The 20926-nt window shown below is 41.9% G+C and overlaps 1 protein-coding gene across 6 annotated transcripts in view; it reads left to right on the top strand.

Moving 5' to 3' along the window:
• The window catches only part of GRM8 (glutamate metabotropic receptor 8), a 774265-nt gene that overhangs the window by 646324 nt on the left and 107015 nt on the right, over positions 1-20926 (top strand). For all 6 annotated transcript variants that reach the window (XM_080666922.1, XM_080666923.1, XM_080666921.1 and 3 more), the window contains exon 8: positions 5784-5920. In XM_080666922.1, coding sequence (XP_080523048.1) covers positions 5784-5920 — 137 coding nt within the window. The remainder of the gene's footprint in view (positions 1-5783; positions 5921-20926) is intronic.

The raw sequence follows: 20926 nt of genomic DNA, 5'->3' as shown, positions 1-20926 counted from the left end.
GGCTTCTGTGGGAGAGCACTGACCACCAGGGGCAGCTCCTGCATTGAGCATTTACCCCTTGGTGGTCAGTGCACATCATAGTGACCAGTAACTCTGGTCATTCTGCTGTAATGGTCACTGGGCTTTTATATATATATATATAGACTAGTGACCCAGTGCACGAAATTTGTGTATATTAAAAGGAAATTAATTAGAGGAAATATTTTAATATTGCTTTTTGCCCTTTCTTTATAATAGAAATGTCAGAGATGAAATAAAATTAGTAAAATGTATATGAAAATCTTCCTCCTGTCAGAGTCTGGGGCACGGCATGGGAACCAGAGTCAAGTCCCTGACCACCTACGTGTGCCTCAAAATTGCACGAGACCCAGACCCGGCCGACCCCACCCCCATTGGGCTAGATCCAGACCCAGCCAGCCCCACCCCCTTCAAGCCCAGCCAGGTGGGGGGTGCAGCCTCAGGTTGCCTGGCCCGGTGCCGGAGTGGAGGTGCAGCCTGAGGTTGCTTATCCCAGGTCAGGGGGCACGCCTTGAGGTCCCCTGGCCCAGGACAGGGGGCATGGCCTGAGGTCCCCCCTCAAGCCCTGCCAGGTGGGGGGCACAGCCTGAGGTCCCCCAGCCCAGCACTGGGCTGGGGTACACGGCCTGAGGTCTCTAGGCCCAGGCTGGGGCAGGGAGCACACCTTGAGGTCTCTGTCAAGCCCCGCTGGGAATGGGGTATGGCCTCAGGTCTCCCGGCCCGGCGCCAGGGTGGGGGGCACAGCCTGAGATTCCCCGGCCTGGGCGGGGGTGGGGACATGCCTTGAGGTCCTCCATCAAGCCCCGTGGGCAGGGGGCGTGGCCTGAGGTCCCCTGTCAAGCCCTGCATGGCTAGGGGTGTGGCTTCAGGTCCCCTGACCTGGAGCCCGGGGTAGGAGACAGAGCCTCAGGTCCTCTGGCCCATCACTGGGACAGGGGACACAGCCTGAGGTCCCCCAGTCTGGCACTGGGGTGGGGGTGCAGCCTGAGGTCCCCTGTCAAGCCCCACTAGGTGGGGGCTGCACCCTGAGTTCCTCTGTCCAGCCACACTGGGCGGGGGGCATGGCCTGAGGTCCCCTATCAAGCTCCTCTGGGTGGGGGGCATGGCCTGAGGTCCCCTGTCAAGCACTGCATGGTGGGGGGTGCGGCCTCAGGTCCCCCAATCTAGTGCTGGGGTCGGGGGCGCAGTCTCAGGTCCTCCGGCCCATTGCCAGAACAGGGGGCATGGCCTGAGGTACCCAGCATAGCACTGGGGCAGGGGGTACAGCCTGAGGTCCCCCATCAAGCCCCACCAGGCGGGGGGTGCACCCTGAGTTCCCATGTCAAGCCTCGCTGGGTGGGGGATGCGGCCTGAGGTCCCCATCAAGGCCTGCTGGGTGAGGGACACTGCCTGAGGTCCCCCAGCCTGGTGCCAAGGTGAGGGGCATGGCCTGAGGTCTGCTGTCAAGCCCCACCAGCTGGGGGGCGCAGCCTCAGGTCCCCTGCCCTGGCCTAGTGCCACGCAGCCTCAGGTCCCTGCTTATTGCTCATTAAGGCTTGTTACGGGAACTCGGCCTCTGCTGTGGGCCCAGCCATCTTGTGTTATGGGATCCCATCCTCTGCTGTGGGCACAGCCATCTTGTGTTACGGAATCACTACCTTAGCTGTGGGCACAGCCATTTTGTTATGGTGTGATGGCCAATTTGCATATTCCCTCTTTATTTGATAGTATATATAAAGAAGTAATATGCAAATTAGCCAGGATGCTGTAATAGTCACAACCAGCTCAGGAGGAGGCTGCACATGCAGATGGGCAGGAGGGGACTGTGTGCGCGGTGAGGCAAGCCATGGATGGTGCAGGCCTGGAGTGGAGACACACACAGGGGGGCCTCCCACAGCCACCATGGCGTGGCTGAAGCAGGCCCGGAGTGGACATAGCGCGGCATGCCAGCAGTCCCACCTCTGCAGGTGAGCTGCAGAGGAAACACCTTTTCTGACCGCTCATTGACTAAGCTCCCTATACACCGCCACTTGCAGTGTTCTTGGTAATTTGGGTTATAAGAATCCAAGGAGGTGATCTAGGGTTTTTCCACCTCACTCCTGGAGGAAAAAACAAAGGTCTGCTGCTGGAGGGGCTAAGAAAGATCATATCCTGCCCTAGCTGGTTTGGGTCAGTGGATAGAGCCTTGGCCTACAGACCGCAGGGTCTGGGTTCGATTCTAATCAAGGGCATGTACCTAGGTTGCAGGCTTCTCCCTGGCCAGGGCCCAGGTCAGGGCTCACGCAGGAGGCAACCAATCAAAGTGTCCCTCTCACATTGATGTTTCTCTCTGTCTTTCCCTCTCTCTTTCACTCTCTCTAAAAATCAATGGAAAAAATATCCTCAGGTGAGGATAAAGGAAAGAAAGAAAGAAAGAAAGAAAGAAAGAAAGAAAGAAAGAAAGAAAGAAAGAAAGAAAGGTCATATCCTATGAAAGAGACATCTTGAAAATGCCTAAAGAAAGTTGTCATTTTTTTGTGGTGAAGGGACTGGAGTCCATGTTGATGAAAACACCTTGGCGGCTGCGGCGGCTGGCAGTGGCAGCAGCAGCAGAGTGATGGGGGTGGCGCTTTCCTCTGATCAGCCTGGTCGCCTCCCACAGAGGGAGGCCAGACTGCAACTTAGGCCCATGGGGAGCAGGCCTAAGGCATCAGTAGGACATCCCCTGAGGGCTGCCTGACTGTGATTGGGTGCAGGCTGGGCTGAGGGACCCCCCCCCCCCCACCAGTGCATGAATTTTGTGCACTGGGCCTCTAGTATATAGATAAACTTGCTTAATTAGACCTGCTTTCTGATTTAGCCAAACTTTTTCCAGCCCAGTGAAGCACCACAACTTCTCTTTCAGGTACTTGTCAGCAACACAGCAGTAAATATCAACACGAAGAAGATTATATTGTAGATCATGCAGGGAGAACAAAGGATGAAATATTTAACTATAGCAGTGTTTGAATATATTCTGCTCAGTCAGAAAACCTGAAGTCATTTTCAAGTTCCACCATTTCTTACTTATTTTCAATTGGGTCAAGTTTCTAAACTTTCTAAATCTCAACTTTCCAGCTAATGCAAAGAAAATAGGATTCTACCAAGTCTCCTGTCTACTTACTCCAGGACTTCTGTGAGGATCAAATGAGATGAGGCATGTGAAAACACTTCACAGACATTTGGTTAAAGTGTAAAATGTTTGCACCTGGCTATAAAGCAAGTCATGTTCCTGACCTAAAGAAACTGCAAGGAGGCTAGTTGCTAGGGAGAGGAAACCGGGAGTTGCTATGTGGTCATTACCCAGTGCCCACAGTGACCATTTCTGGGCTGGGCTGGATTTTGGGGCACATTTTGCGCCATGGGGTCTCATCAGCGTTGGCTGCGATTTGGTGAGCTCTCGTTCCAGGGTGGTAGTGGGACATGTGTCCCACTTGGGGGAAGCCAAGTGTTGCTTTGTTGGTGCCAGGTCTATGGTGTAGTTTCTCTTTTAAATGGCCAGTGCGCGTCATAGCAGATCCTGCATTGAGCGTCTGCCCCCAGTGGTCAGTGCACGTCATAGCAACTGGTTGGATGGTTGGAGGGACACTTAACATATTAGCCTTTTATATATATAGATAGTCATCCAGTGAAGGATGTGACAATATTGGGGATTTTACTTAGAGAAAATAAAATGTTCCTTTATTCATGGAGAATATGACATCAATATTTTTTGACGTACCCTATAAGTTTCAGGAATTGTTGATGATGTGAATGCAAAATTCATAACTGACATGTTTTTTCCACTCAGGAATACCTTCCCATTTGAATTTCTATAATCTTTTGTCTAGATATCACTTAAAGAATTTTCAACATCCTGTCTATTACTCTGCTTTGGTGTATACTGAAATACATATGGAATGAATAAGAATCACATCTAAATACCCAAAGTGTTACTCATTACCCTTGACAAGCACTTGTCTATTTAAAGTGTCTTTATTATCCCAGTTTTACATATAAGGAAACTGAGGATTGGAAGGTTAACCTGCATTGAGGTCACTAGGAGTTAAAAAAGGTTTTAGTCAGGTATGGCAAATGGGTTTCCCCATGAGTATCTCAGGAGTAGCTAAGACCGTACCGATTGCTTGGAGAGATCCTTTTTTACTTCCTAATTCCTCATTTCTTTCTTAATTTATATATAAAGTAATTCCCCATATGAACTATTAATCATAATTTAAGTACATACAACTCCTTTAGGATTTTAAAATATGTTCATATTCATTGTTAAGTCCCTATGTGACAAGTAAAGAAAAAGAGAGGTACCCACGTTATGGAAATAAATGGGGAAGCAGAGTTAGCATGGACACAACCCTCTTGACTCTCAGACCAGTGCTCTGTCTTCCATGCTGTGCCACTTTTTGTGGCCAATACCAGTTACCCGTGGTCTCACCAGAGACCTCACACTCTTTAAATTTTAGGGAGATTCCAGAGAACAGAGGATGCTAGACATCTCTTCATTAAATACTAGGAACGTACCCTAATTGTTGCTGTGTGACTCTGATTGTGTTTATTTGGAAGTTCCTTTCTTTAGTCAACCATTTTGTTTGACAAGTTAAAAGTAGAATTTTGTTATTATTGGTTTTAATTAAAAGCTCCACAGGTAGGATAAGAAACTCATTCTAAGATGGAAATATATGGAGTTGGCATATAGAACAATTAGTAGTATATATTTTTGGAGAATACAATATGGAAAAGAGATCGCAATAAGGGGACACTTCCTAGTACAGTGTTAAAATTAAATTCAGCATGCTGTGAGAAGAAAGTCAGGGAAGGGACCTGCGGAGATAAGATAGACACAAAGAAACGGGTTGGTGTCAGGTGAATTTGTCCCGATATCAAAGGGTAGTCCAAGAAGACGAGGTGCGGGAGGGTCTCTGAAGGCTGTTAAAGAAAAGGAAGGTTTGTATAGATACTGAGGCTCCATGGAACAGGAAAACATTGGGGATAGTGATCCCTTTCTACTCTTAAAACCTGTGATTATAAAAAAGTTAATAGGAGGGAAAGTAAAAGTGAACAGAAGCTTTTAAGAGAAAAGATGAAAGCTTCCAAGAGAAATGGAGTTTAGAAAAGAAGGCATTTCGTGCATCCTGCTGCCCTGCCACTCTTACACTTGTCACAGTGAACGAAGGGAACTTTTATGATCTGAGCAGGGTTGAGACTTCCCAGGGATCACTTCCTCACCCACTGAAAGCTTCCCAACAGCAGCCCACATGGATATGCTCCGGTAAAAGTAGTGGAAGCAAAGGCTTGGCAGAGAAACTGCATAGGGCAACTGCTTCAGAAGGGAGCTCAGATCAGAGTAAAGTAAAACCCCAGGGAATCTAGCTGGGTCGTTTTCCTGCCACATTTTGAGTTGCTGTTGGTAGTTCCTATTATACAAGAGCTGTTATACTCCAAGACATGTACACTCTTCTCCATTAGCTGTCATTCTCTGCAGCCAGTATTGAATATGCAGCCCATCTACTTTTATTTATGTTAGCCTAACTTGGATACTCATCATTACTTTCTCACATGCATGATAAAGCATGTCTTCTCCCTGTACCTACTGCTGGGCCTCTTTTCATGTAGAAGATATTATGCCATCAAGACTGACTTTATGTGGATTACAACTCTTCATATCTCTTACCATGCACAATATATTTTTATATACCTCTCTTTCTTAGAGAGAAATAAGCCCAGTGGGCTATCTTACTAAGAGTTTATTAACATTGTTTTCTGAACATTTATAGGTAGTGCTGGGACACCCGTCACTTTTAATGAGAACGGAGATGCTCCTGGGCGCTACGATATCTTCCAGTATCAAATCACCAACAAGAGTACAGAGTACAAAGTCATTGGGCACTGGACCAATCAGCTCCACCTAAAAGCAAGTATCAACATGAATGTACACCAATGGATATTGTTCTCAAAGAAGAATGCTTTATTTTTAAGTATATAACCTTTATTAGAACATTTTCTCCTAAGTACGTTTTTTAGAAAATGTTTATTTTGATTCTATCTTCAATTTTAAAATGTGATGGAAAGTCTTAAATGTCTGTAGAGATAGCTGATAATTGTAGGGATTTAATGAAAGATTTCATTTTTTTTTTCATTGACTATATATACACTTAGGGCAATTTTGCCCTTTTGTGAAAGACTCACTTGGTCAAGTCTTTGTACACTGTGTGTGTGTGTAGCGGGAGGGTTGGGAGTGGATAATAGAGTATGCCATGAATGCTGAAGTTGGGGCTTAAAAATAAGTGTATTTCAGCCGAAACCGGTTTGGCTCAGCGGATAGAGCGTCGGGCTGTGGACTGAAGGGTCCCAAGTTCGATTCCGGTCAAGGGCATGTACCTTGGTTGCGGACACATCCCCAGTTGGGGGTGTGCAGGAGGCAGCTGATCGATGTTTCTCTCTCATCGATGTTTCTAGCTCTCTATCCCTCTCCTTCCTCTCTATAAAATATCAATAAAATATATTAAAAAAAATAAGTGTATTTCATCTTTACCACATCTAAGGGGAGACCTTTGGAATATATCTGATTGATGGAAGTGCATCCTGATCTGGATCTACATTTCATCATTCTTTTTTTTTAAAAAAAATATATTTTATTAATTTTTTATAGAGAGGAAGGGAGATGGATAGAGAGTTAGAAACATCGATGCGAGAGAAACATCAATCAGCTACCTCCTGCTCACCCCCTACTGGGGATGTGCCTACAACCAAGGAACATGCCCTTGACCAGAATTGAACTTGGGACCCTTCAGTCTGCAGGCCGACGCTCTATCCACTGAGTCAAACCGGTTAGGGCTACATTTCATCATTCAATGGCAACACCAGAGAAAGTTAACATACCCAACGTGATGTCTATTGTTTACTAGCCCTTAGAGCTGCCTGCTGTCCCTGTCTTACCTCAGGTGCTGTCAAGACACAACGTCATGTGAGGACAACTTGGATAGAGCAGGGAGAAGCAGGGTCTCAGGGCCTGGGGATGATGCCAAACACAGCTGGGCATTTTCCTGCCCGGATGCCACACTACCACAGAGCTCTGTCTTCTTCTGCTGAGGTGTGGTGGGAACCAGGTGGGAGTGGCATGTGGGATGGTGAAGGGCAGAGAACTTCTTCAGATGTTCCTGGTTGGAACATCTCCAAAGGGCTCTCCTAGGGAAGGAGGCTTTGGGGACTTTGGGGAGAGCTGTCTCTGATTGACACCCACCAATCATAAGGGGCTCTGAGCAGGAAGTCAATCCTGAACTTGATGGATAAGGAAACCCAGGAAGTTACAGGGCACAGGGCTGGCGGTGGTGGCATGGGCAGGGTGCAGGGGTGGTTGGAGCAGTTTACCACTGGGTAGGGAATTATTTCTTATTTGAACAGCCCTTGGTGCCATAGCAGTGCTCACTGGCTTCTGTGGGTATAAAATAGGGAGCTGCCCTGTAGTCTCAGAAAGGACGGGCATCCTTTCATTCAGTATCTTTTCTACATCTATAATATAGGACTATTTGCAGAAATTGAGGGCCAAGGAATTGCTACAGCAGCAGTGTTTCCTCCGTAGGCAATAAGATGCTTTTAAAGTGCTTCAAATGAATGAGAAACATATTCTTCTACTTTCTATTGTCTTAATTTGTATTCCATTCTTTCCTCTAATAAAAGTATCTCCTCTTCTTGATTCTCAAAGCTACCATAACACTGTGAGAGTTGAGTTCATTTCCTAAATCAATAATGAAGTTCATTTTCTAGCTACAGCTTATCTTAGCTAAAAGGTAAAAGCTCATGCCATACATGAGGGTGGGAGGGAGCTCACTCTGGTCTCTATGTATAATGTACACATGGGCTTTCATGTGTGTGAACCCACTCAGCAGACATCTATTTAGCCTTTTAATACACGTTCACTTCCACATGTCCAAATATAGCCCTTCTGTGGTATGTTTATACAGCATCAGTCACCAACGTTCTCAGAAAAGAAGCAGATGATGAGAAATAACAAAACTAGGGTATTTAGGATCAATTTTCTCTGAAATGGCTTCCTGATAATTAACACAGTTATGTATTGAATAGTGCACAAATACAACTTCTGTTTCAACTACTGCTGTACAATGCATGACCATGTCTGTACACTGTACTGCATGGAGTAGCCTCCTGAAATCTTACCCCTTGTTCTGCAACCCAGATTGACATTTATCCAAACACATCTTCAACAGCTCTGCAGGTTGTTGATATCAATCTGAAAACCAATAGCTTTTAAAAATGTATCTTTATTGTCAAATGTATTACAGATATCCCCCTTTTATTCCCATTGACCTCCTCCACTTTGCGTAGGTGCCCCCCTGCCCCGCCAAGCCTTCCTTCGCCATATTATTATTGTCTGTGTCCATGGGATATGCATATAAGTTCTCCAGTTAGTCTCTCCTCACCCCACCTCTCCACCCCCTGCCTTCACTCTGAGAAGCAGTAGCTTTTTGACAAAGCCCTTTTGAAAGTGGACCTATGTTAAATAGAATAGATATGACAAAGAAAATTTGATAAGGGCTAAAATGAAGCTCCTTTTTTACCTTTTATTAATGCCAAACTGTCTATTAGAGTCTTATGATTAGATATTTGCATAACAAAATTAAGTGGTTGACAATATGTGTACTAATATATAATACCATGATACCTAAAATAATTATACACACAAGTATACATACACACATCTCTTTATTTGTGAGTGATATATTTATTATAAAACTTTATATAGTGTTATTGTTCATAAAAGACAACAAAACCATTTGTAAGAATTATCTCTCAAGCATTGTCATGATCATTTATAACTTGATAGAAGTCTTGTTTTACTGAAACAGGGAGAATGAAAGTGTGAGAAGAAAAGAGAGTGAATTAGACTGTGAGGAGAGGTTATGTCAATTCTGTTGAATTCTGGAATTTATCAGGAAAAACTAAATTTTATTGGGAGTTGGATCAGTCACCTGCTTGAAGATGGAGTAGGGGGTTCTTGGAAAATGACCAATTTATTAAAATTCTGCTTAGAACTTGGGCAAGGCAGAAAATAAGTTATTTGCTTCCCTTTGGTCATGTGTAAAATGGAAACATTATTAACAACTACTTACTTGGTGGTAAATAGGAATTAAATGAAATAGTAAAATGAAGCATTTGGTCCAGGGCCTGGCACGCATGAAATGCATAAATATTACCTGTTATTAACCCAGTGCCTCATGATTCTGTGTGGTCAGTGGGAGGTCTGCTAATGTGTGTGGTGAGGAGTGAAGGTCTCTATTAGAAGAGGCTCTTGCTTTTAGAAAGTTCAGAGAGAATCTCTACATTTCAAATGTTGACTATTTGTTCTCACAGCTCGCTGTTTGTGCCTGACTTTACTATTGCCCTTAATGACTTAGAAAATCTATCTGCACTTAAAAAGTACACTTTATGGAAGAGAAATACATAGGTGTTTTTTTATAGGAGTGTGCGGCCACTTATTGTCACCTAGGTGGTTAGTTTGGAATGGATTTGTTAAGTTCATTCTGTGCACATATTCTGTGCTAAGTGTTGGGACTAGAGTGAATATATGGTCCCTGCGATCAGGGAGCTCACAGCCTAGAAGGACAGACAGACGCTCAAACCAATAATTCTAGTGCAATGAGACAGGTGCACTGATGAAGGTGTGTGCATGTTTTTTGTTGTGTGTGTGTTGTTGTTGTTTTTTTTTTAAATAATCCTCACCTGAGGATATGTTCATTGATTTTAGAAAGAGAGGAAAGAAGAGGGAGAGGGAGAGGGAGAGAGAGAGGGAGAGGGTGAGGGAGAGGGAGAGGAAGATGGATGGAGAGGGGATGGGAGAGGGAGGGAGAGGGGGAGGGAAAGAGAGAGGGAGAGAGAGAGGTAGGGAGAGAGAGAGACATTGATCGGTTGCCTCCAGTATGCGCCCCAACTAGACATTGAACCCACAACTAGGGATGTGCCCTGACTGAGAATTGAACCTGCAATATTTTTGGTGTGTGGGGTGATGCTCCAACCAACTGAACCACCCAGCCAGGGTAGTGTGTGCATGGTTTTGCAAGGGCAGTGTAGAGAGAGATTGCTAATCTGGTGAGAGTTGATGAGGGACAGGGAAAGGTACTACTCACCTTATGCTCCATCTCTCCTTATTCTATTAAACCATATTTATAATATATTTTACACTCTCAGTGATAAACGATTATCAGCCAATTATCGGACTAATGTCTGCTTATTTTCAAAGAGCCAGTTTTTCTAGCTGAATCCATAGGATGATTTTGTACATGGAGAGTGTATAATTAAGCATATATGAGCACAACAAATTTGCCCTGAATATATATTAGTGGAGTGAAATAATTTTTTAAAAATAAGTTATTCGTTTCTTTTTCCTGAAAAATTATAAAGTGTTTCAGTTTATCAAAAACATTTTTTATTCCAAATATTGTTTCTTTTTCTTTTTTTTATGGAACTATCATATGTTCTCCACTTAGTGATTATAATCAGTTAATATAAATTATTTGTTTAATTTAGGGCTTCTATTCAGTAATCTCAGTCCACACATGAAAGTGAAGTTGAACAATTGTGTCTATTTGTTAGCTGATTTTCTCAAGAGACAGGTGGTCCTTATTAGTGATTACAAACATATTGCAACCTAGAGGTTCAGAGTAAGCATCAAAGCCTGACCTGAGAAGGAATAGCCACATGCTGCTTTGAGTCCACAGGAAGAGGGTGGATCAAGGTTACTGGACGGACCTAAAATAACTCAGGGCTCACATTTTTGTTCTTCCAAACAGAGCCACTTTTTTGGCATTAGTGTAGGAATGAGATGGGTTTTTGCTTGTCTGGTTTTCTTCTCTTTTTAGTCAAGTAAATAATTTGAAGATAAATAAACATAGTAAAGGATAGTGAGTTCACAGGTGCCTCAACATAATTAGTAAAATACACTGAGTGGCCAGAATATTATGATCTCTGAATGCATAATAATCTGGCCACTCAGTATATATATATATATATTAGAGGCCCAGTGCATGAATTCGTGCATGGGTGGAGTCTGGCCAGCCTGGCCAGGGGGAAGGGACATGGGCGGTTGGCTGGCCTGTCTGCTGGTCGAATTCCTGGTCGAGGGGACAATTTGCATATTAGCCTTTTATTATATAGGATATACACTGAGTGGCCAGATTATTATGTGTTCAGAGATCATAATAATCTAGCCACTCAGTGTAGTGTCAATTGGAAAGGGTGGTTGGAAGAAGAAGGGCTTCATTAAACTTGACTTAATTTTTGAGTGGACCACTTCATAGGTACTGAATTCTGAGCCTCAGTTTTCTCATCTATTAAATGGGGACAATCAATAAAGATTAGATGTATTGTGGTCAAGAACAAGACTCTCAAATCAGAAAGATGGTGTTTGAATTCCAACATCCCATTTATGAGTCTTATAGCCTGGGACACATTGTTTTTACCTCTCTTAGTCTCAGGTTCTTCACCTACCTGGAAACAATCATAACTACCTCATAGAGTTCTTGGGATAATTAAAGGAAATTGCACATACAAACAGCCTAGAACATTGCCTGACACATATTCAGTGTTAAATAAATATGGTAATAATAGTTTTGTTTTGTTTTGCCAGTATAACTAGGCTGCTAAGGAACAACTATAATGGGTATTTCAATCTGAAACACCATATTTGCAAAATCTTTCTTGCCTTTATCTTGATGTTCTGAGTAAGTAGTAACTGTAAAAGGTATGCATACACCATGAAAGCTTGTCTGTGCATACACTTGTATCCTCAAATGTTTATTTTGGTATGACAAACCAATGCGCTCCATGATTCCAATTCATTGGCGACAACAAGCAAAATTTCTGATGGAATTTAACCATCTTTCCTATGTACCTGTAGTATGGAATTTATAACATGATATTCTACTTGAATATATTTGTTTACCTATTGATGGCCCTTCAAATACATGCCTATACTGGTGTTTTCTCAACTTGCTTGGAATACAGAAAGGCAGAATTTCTGAGTCTCCTCATTTGCCTCTCATGTTTATTGTTTTGGATAAACATCAAAGTTTTTAACCAAAAATAATTAGATTCATTCATTTCTTAGAGGGACAGTTTTTCTATAGTGAAGAATATTGAAATCATCTTGAAGTAGGAATGAATTGAAAGGAGTTGAAACAGTGCTTGAGGGGGACTTGACATTTTATTTGCTTTGACTCTTAGGAATCATGCATTTTCCGCTTTGTCTCTGTTTCCTCATTTGCAAAGTTGCCTGCATTTGAAAATGTTCTTTTATATTAACACTAGAGACCTGGTGCATGAAATTCATGCACTCTGAGGGTTCCTTAGCCTGGCCTGCACCATCTTGCAGTCCAAGAGCCTTCAGGGGATGTCTGACTGCTGCTTTAGGCCCGCTCCCTCTTAAGCCAACAGTTGGACACCCTTAGTGCTGCTGCGGAGGTGGGAGAGGCTCCCACTACCGCAGCTGCACCTGCCAGCTGTGAGCCCGGCTTTTGGCTAAGTGGTGCCCCCTCTTGAGAGCGCACTGACCACCAGGTGCAGCTCCTGAATTGAGCGTCTGCCCCCTGGTGGTCAGTGCACATAATAGCAACTGGTCATTCTGCTGTTCAGTCAATTTGCATATTAGCCTTTTATTATATAGGATTGGTGCATGTTGAGACAAGCATTATGTATAGAGCTCCCTCTCCTACAAAGCATGAAGGTAAAGTTAGTTTCCTGAGATCTGTCACTACCTTCCAATAGAACTTGAAATGCCATTATAAATGCTTTTATGCACTATTCTGAAAATATTTTGTTCTGCTCCCTTTCCTTGTTACAAGATGATTCATTGTTAAAACTATATACTTGTCTATTAGATAAAAATTTATTGTTTTCAGGAATGTCATTTTTGCTCTCAATGTTTATGAGAAAACAAGCATTTGGTAAATTCATGTTTTTGACACATTGAGCAAATGTCAAAATGATTAAATTTTAACTACATTCTTGCCAAGTCAGAGTAGGTATTCAATAAGTATTTGTTGTGAAGTTATTAATAATATGTGATTTTCTAAATACTGACTGAATATGGTGCAATGATCCAAGATTATTGATTAGAAAGTGGACTACTTGTACACACATTATTTATTCAGTGACAGCTCCCTGGCAGGCAGGATGTTAAACCTTTGAGGAATACAATATTCAATAAGATATAAAGGATTTGCAGTCTATTAAAGTCAATGCTATACTTGAATTTAACTGCAATGAAAACATAATTAGACAGGTACAGACTAAAGAAAAAACTATAAATTCAGAAGATACAATAGTTACCTCCAACTTGGGGAACTGAATTAAGTTTCTTGACAGATGAACTTCAAGATGAATTTTAAATTACTTCAGTGCCAGAGATGGTTGGAAGAGTATATAGGCCATTCATCCATTCATCCATCTATATATCCATTTGTTCTGGAAAAGAGTGACTCCATTGTGCCATTGCTGTGTTAGGTGCTGGAATGGTTTAGAGGTATTATAGATTCAGTCCCTAGTGTCACTCCTAGATTAGCAGCAATATCCGGGAGCAGAATCCAAGGATATGCCTCCGTCATTAAGTCCTAATGCATCTAACTGTGTTACTTTATTCTTGTCAATTTTAAATGCACATTTTTATTAGCAGAATTGGATTGGTACTTCCAAGGAAACGTATTCTATCTTGGTTTGGAGCCAGGATAACTAGGAAACTATTTTGATTTAACTGGTTTTCAATATCCCCAAAGACATAGGTTGGGAAGATTCTAATATTTGGGTGGCCTTATGGGAGAAGTCCGACATTCAGAAGTTTCATACCATTCATATTCTTGCCTATGCTGTTTGTAGAGCTTCCTATACTCTGTAGGATTTTGTAGTTGCCAAGCAGCTTCTGATGAAGTCTACCTTTGAGAAGTAATATCCATTGGATGAGCAGGCCTACCCTGCTTACACAAGGACTTCATAATGCCAGTTGGAAGTGCTTTGATAAAGATTAGGACTGTTACCTATGCTGTTATATGGAGAAAGAAAAGCACACAGTTTACTTAAGGAATGAGGGTGATCCTGAGTGGCCTGAACAGAGGACAGTCTGAGCAGAGGACATCACGGGAATGAAGAAAGATTGCTTGAAACTCAATTTTATAGGGTCTCAAATACTATGAAATCACATGTTGGTATTCTTTAGGGTACAGCGAGATTTCCAGCAGAGAGATGCTCAGCTCTAAACTCCAGGGAACATCTTTGTCAAAAATGTAGATTGGCTGGAGAAGAGATTGTTTCATTACTTAGTAGAGGCTGTGATTAAGAATGAATTTCTTGCCATAGCCTGTTTAGCTCAGTGGATAGAGCACTGGCCTGCAGACCAAAGGGTCAAGTGCATGTACCTTGGTTGCAGACTCCTCCCTGGCCCGGACCCTGGTCAGGGCTCATGCAGGAGGCAACCAATCGATATGTTTCTCTTACATCAGTGTTTCTCTCTGTCTTTCCCTCTCTCTTCTACTCTCCTTAAAAAAAAATTCAATGGAAAAATATCCTCAGGTGAGGATTAACAACAACAACAACAAAGAAGAATGATTTTCTTTCTTGTTTTATCTAACTGACAGGTTCTCTCTGCCTTATATATTCATCTACTTGGTTTGTGCCTATTTCCCTAAGATATTTAAAAGGACTTATACTAGTATATATATTTATCATAGTAGGATAATCCAACAAACAAACAAGTGAGGGAATTAAGAAGAAAGTTAATAAATGTTAATTAATAAAGTGTTATTTTAACAATAATAATTATATAGATGCATCTATATATCTACATATAGATTTATCTAGGCCATTCAATAGAATAAGAAAACAATCATACTACTATTTTAAGAACATACAAAGTTATGCCATATAAAATATGATTTAATCTGATTAAGAACTAAGAAGCTGGGTTCAATTATCTGGATCTATTTTAGGCTCTTGGGGTAATTTAGTAGAGCATTTATATCAGGGAAATATAAGTAGGGCATTAAAATAATCTATGGTTATTAATGAAAAGTAGGAAAAGTCACAAGTGCTTCATAGTTATTTTAATAAGTAATAATTAAAATGATACAGATGGAACTTAAAGAAGAACATAATACAAAGTAAAAAAAAAATGCCTCTTTATACCAATGTCAAAGAATGGGAAAGGAAGATGGGGACTTTAGACTTTTGTGGGGAAAATAAATTTATAAGTGATAATAAATGATATATCAATCTTTATTTTAACCTTGGGTGGGGTAAAGTAAGTGCAAGTTTAACATGATGAGCAGAATAAGTAAGATTAAAATAAGGTTATAAACATGAGATTATAATCTTGAATAGAAGAATAACTGGTAAAAAATCATTTCTTTATGGTAAGTTTACTAAAATATATGTGAAGCCTATATCTTATGGTATTTTTAAAAAGCTCAGTAGACACATCAGCATTATGTAAAATCTACAATGGACAAGAGAATTACAAGGGAGATTAAAAAGTATTATATGTGAATAAAATATGTAGCCCCCAGCTATAGGTAGAGGTCAGTAGCTGATAAGAGCATCAAGCTAAAATGAATAAAGTTAACATGTCTGTTGATGAAATAAAAAATGTAACATACCATCTTTCCTCAAAGTTTCCACTATTTAAGAAAGGAAAATAGAGCTAGAAGCTGGAATTTTCCAAAGTCTTATACCATTTTACTGAGATTATGAATCCTTATCTACAAGTGAAGTTGCAGAAATGTGCAGTTGTGTATGAGCTCAGCAGCTGAGACATAAAATAATATTCTTTCTTTAAATCCACAGATAAATGAGCAAGGAATATAACAAGGACACAACAAGGACACAGAAAAGTACTAATTTTTCTAGTATTTCATTCTTTTGTTATACAGTGTGCGTCATAGCGACCAGTTGTTCTGCTGTTCAGTCAATTTGCATATTAACCTTTTGTTATGTAGGACTAGAGGCCTGATGCATGAAAATTCGTGCAAGAGTAGGCCTTCCTTCCCCTGGCTGCCGGCACTGGCTTCCCTCCAGCACCTGGGACCCAGACTTCCCTCCTCCAGCCTCCGGCAGGCACCCAGGACCCAGGCTGGCTTCCCTTGGCTGCCTGCCCACAGGCACCTGGGACCCGGCCTGGCTTCCCTCCAGCCCCAATTTCATCAGGAAGGATGTCCAGAATATTGTTTGAAAGATGTCTGTTCTAATTAGCATATTACCCTTTTATTATTATATACTAGAGGCCCAGTGCATGAAATTCATGCATAGGGGGCGGGGGGTGTCCCTCAGCCCAGCCTGCACCCTCTCCAATCTGGGACCCCTTGAGGGATGTCCAACTGCAGTTGGATATCCTTCTCACAATCCAGGACTGCTGGCTCCCAACTGCTCACCTGCCTGCCTTCCTGATTGCCCCTAAATGCTTCTGCCTGCCAGCCTGATCACCCACTAACCACTCCCCTACCAGCCTGATTGGTGCCTAACTGCTCCCCTGCCAGCCTGTTTGTCCCTAACTGCCCTCCCCTGCAGGCCTGGTCACCCCTAACTGCCCTACCCTGCAGGCCTGGTCTCCCCCAACTGCTTTACCCTGCAGGCCTGGGTTCCCCCCAACTGCCCTTCCCTGCAGGCCCAGTCGCCCCCAACTTCCCTCCTCTGCTGGCCTGCCTTTTCCTGCAGGCTTGATCGCCCCCAACTGCCCTCCCTTGCAGGCCTGGTCCCTCCCCAACTGCCCTGCCCTGCTGGCCTGATCATCCACAGCTGCCCTCCCTTGCAGGCCTGGTTCCTCCCAAATGCCCTCCCCTGCTGGCCATCTTGTGGTGGCCATCTTGTGTCCACATGGGGGCAGCCATCTTGTGTGTTGGAGTGATGGTCAATTTGCATATTACTCTTTTATTAGATAGGATAGTTGTGCCTTCAATTTCCATGTTTGTAAAATTGGGAATTCAATATAGGTACCCAGTAGAATTTCTTCCAGATCTCTTATTATCCTGTCGGATATTTCAGATAGTTATGTTAGACTGTGTTTTTCTATTTGTTTACTTATTTTTTTAAATTTAGATTTAAAAGGTAATCTAATAAGTTTCAGGCCTCAACTATTCATCTATACAAAGGTGATGCTATAGGTAAACTTCACTGCTGTTTAAAAATTCAGAAGTCTTTCTTATGTGATTGATAATGCATCTGATTTTTAATTTGGAGTACTTGGTTTAAAGAAACATAACTGCTTATGTTTATAGCCTATGAAAAAATATCACTAAAATGAAAGAGGTTAATGATGTCCTGTTATTTTACTTACTTTTGTTTTAATAAAATTTAAAAGAATTGTTAAAAATTTACTATGACAGTAGTTTTCTTTTGTTCTCACAGCAGCATCCTATATAATAAAGATGTAATATGCAAATGGTCTGATTCATAATGACCAGATCACGGATCAGCAGGAGGGTGGAGCAGCGAGCTACAAGCGGGCGGAGAGCTACAGGAGTGGGCAGGGCAGCAAGCTATGAGGGGGGCAGGGGCAGCAAGCTATGAGGGGGGCAGGGAGCTACAGGAGGGCAGCAGTGAGCTACTGGCAAGCTACTGGCACACAGATTCATGCACAGGGCTACTAGTGTTTTTACAATATGTTTTTAAAAACAGGACTCTGTAGGGAAGCTAAGTTTATTCTGTTACATAGACTGACTTCAAACAGGGCTAAGTAGAAATGACTAACATGATTTGAGAAATGCTAGTTTATTTGAAAAGCACTTTTTGATGCAGATAAAGGAGAGCTAATTTCTTGTGTTTATGAAGAATCAAAGGGTAGAGAACAGGCCACATCTGAGCAATAAATGTGAGCTAGTCTGATTTGTGTTCCCATTAAAAGAGAAATAAAATTATTGCAAATTTCCCACCATGCTATCTAAAATTTGGTGGGCTTCAGTTTGTGACATTGAGTCAATCACTCCACATGTCTTTATTCCCTTTTACCTCGCATGCGGTAAACAGTGTGAAGTTTGAATGTAGAAGTATTGGAAATCCGGTAGTGATCACATCCATTTCCCGAGTCTCCCCAGAGTTCTTCCTACTCTTTATCAGATGTTCAACTTTTTCTCCTGAAATGGAGTTTCACATCTGCTGCTGTCTGGATAAGCAACTCCTGGGCAGCACATGAAAGAAAGACATTTTTCATATACTTTTAAGAGATTGTTAAATAATTGGCCTTGGAAAGTTAATACCATGCTACTACCCTTAGGACATCGCTTCCCACAGGACAATTTGGTTCATTTTTCTGAGAGTCTGTGATGGCTCTAAACATTAGGAGGTAGTCTCTTTTACAAAAAAATATTGTTTTTGAAAACTGTTGGAAACCTGAGACTAAAATAACTTCTAAAATGATAACTGGTTCTTGTCCAAGTCAGCTTTTCCTCAAATGCCTTCCTCAGAACACTGGTTCTGCAGGATTTTTAAAAGCCCCCAGACATGTCCCCTAAAGGTACTCTGGTCAAGTAAGTGTAGGAGAGCTAGGCCAACTTTTAAAAAATATATATATTTTTATTGATTTCAGAGAGGAAGGGAGAGGAAGAGAGATATAGAAACATCAATGATGAGAGAGAATCATTGATCAGCTGCTTCCTGCACGGCCCCCACCGGGCATCAAGCCCACAATCCGGGCATGTGCCCTTGACCGGAATCGAAGCTGGGACCCTTCAGTCCACAGGCCTATGCTCTATCCACTGAGCCAAACCAGCTAGGGCACTAGGCCAACTTTTTGGTTTGTTTCGTTTCTTACAAGACTTTGCAGAACCTTAAAATATGTTAGTGTACATCATGGCTAACCGAGAAGTGAGCTTTAGATGTCTTGTTTAATAAACTGATATAACCATGAATCCCTTTTGATTGAAACACATTGCTGTGGAACTAGTATTTCTTGAAACTCCCTTTAATAAATGCTCCCTAAGTTGAAATTTTTTCCTACTAAATTAAATTTTATATTATTAACTCTTTGAATCTTGATCATAATACTGTGAGTTAGATGGCTATAGAATGACCATTTTATAGAAGAAAAACTGAAATTAACACTAAGTTTCTTATTTAAGTTCACTTAGCTGGTGAAAACAGATGAAATTCACCTGCATATGTATTCGACACCTGTTTGCATATTTTCAGGAACGCTGATGAAACAGAATCAAGAGGATGTTGGTAAATGGTTACAAATGAAAAAGCAGGAAGAGGTAGAGCTTAAGTAGATGAGAAAACAGGAGACTTTTTGACATATTTTGAGATAAATATGAATTTAGTCCAAATTGAACTTGCATGCATTTCACCAGAACTAAACAAATATTCAATTGTTTTCTCTGATTTTTGTTTCTCTGTGTGTGTGTGTGTGAGGCAGAATATTTTCCCCTTACTTAGAATAAGAATTTTTTATACCTACCTCACATAAGATGATGCCCATGGAAAATTCTCGTACTATAATTGGCACACAGAGTAGGTGCTCAGTAAATATAGTTGAAGCTAAAAAATTCCCTTGTAGATTTGTCATGTGACTATTTCTCCCCGACTTCATAAGGGTAATGCCAGATGGGAAGAGAAAATATATTTCTCTTGTCCTGTAGCTGATACATAAAAGACTGCCAAAATTAAAGAACTATATTAAAGAACAAACTCAAAAATGCTAATTTGCCACGAATGTACCATTTTGCAGCCTTTTAGTAGGTTATATTTATTGGCACAGAAAAGATAGGAGTCCTCACCATTCAAAAGTATGTGCACCTCGGAGCATGGTCACCATCTGCTGCTGCTCCCTGGTGGCTGCCCCTAACTGCCCAGACTCCCCCAAGGTTGAGTGGAAGGAAGCCGAGCAGCTGGTGTGGAGCGCTGTGGCTGCCTCTGCCCTCCTCGCCACCTGGCAAAGGCACAGCTCGGCTTATGAAGCAGCAGACACACTAAGCCCGCTGTGTTCCTCTCCACACCAGTTGCTCAATTCTCAACCAAACCACTAATCATTTTTCTGCCATTCTTTATCCTCTTTTCTCTATTTCCCTTCTTTCTTCAGGATGCTAAGTGGGGATGGTGAGGGAGACTGAGGGGCTGTTTCCAGAGGGATACAGGATTCTGGCCAAACTGCATCCTGCTTCCCATATCACTATTTTTCATTTCTTTAACCAAAAATTCTTAAAAGCCTCTGTCAGGAGTTTATGTAAATATGCCATTTCGTTTAGCTTCAAATCATCCCCCTAGGACAGTGGTCGGCAAACTCATTAGTCAACAGAGCCAAATATCAACAGTACAACGATTGAAATTTCTTTTGAGAGCCAAATTTTTTAAACTTGAACTTCTTCTAATGCCACTTCTTCAAAATAGACTCGCCCAGGCCATGGTATTTTGTGGAAGAGCCACACTCAAGGGGCCAAAGAGCCGCATGTGGCTCGCGAGCTGCAGTTTGCTGACCACTGCCCTAGGATGGTATTGCTGTTTCTATAACAGGAACGATATGAATATAAGACTTAAGAGTTTTTCACTCTCGCCTTCTTTTTGAGGAGAAAGATCTCTGCTGCCCATAATCAGGTCTATGAATGAGGGGTATTCAGGAGTCATTGACATAAGCTTGGCTGATTTACACAAGAAGTTCAGAGAAAGAAATGAATATATCTAGTAGTTATAAGGGAGGAGAATAGAGATAGGAATGGACTGGTTTGGTAAGAGATTTTGAAAGTTAAGGAAGAAGAAAGAAAAAGCCTTTCAGGCAGATCCAGAATGTGAAAGATACATATACACAGAGAGAAAGAGAGACAGATAAAAAGAGAAAGAGAATGCTTGAGATCGGGAGACCTTCCTCCCTTCCAGATCAGGGAGAAAGCATGCTGAAGAGAGATGCAAAGGGACTGTGAGACATTGTGCTTGA

This window comes from Plecotus auritus (assembly GCF_963455305.1).
Source record: "Plecotus auritus genome assembly, chromosome: 4".
In the NCBI taxonomy this organism is placed as follows: domain Eukaryota; kingdom Metazoa; phylum Chordata; class Mammalia; order Chiroptera; family Vespertilionidae; genus Plecotus; species Plecotus auritus.
This window is presented reverse-complemented; position numbering and strand designations above follow the sequence as displayed.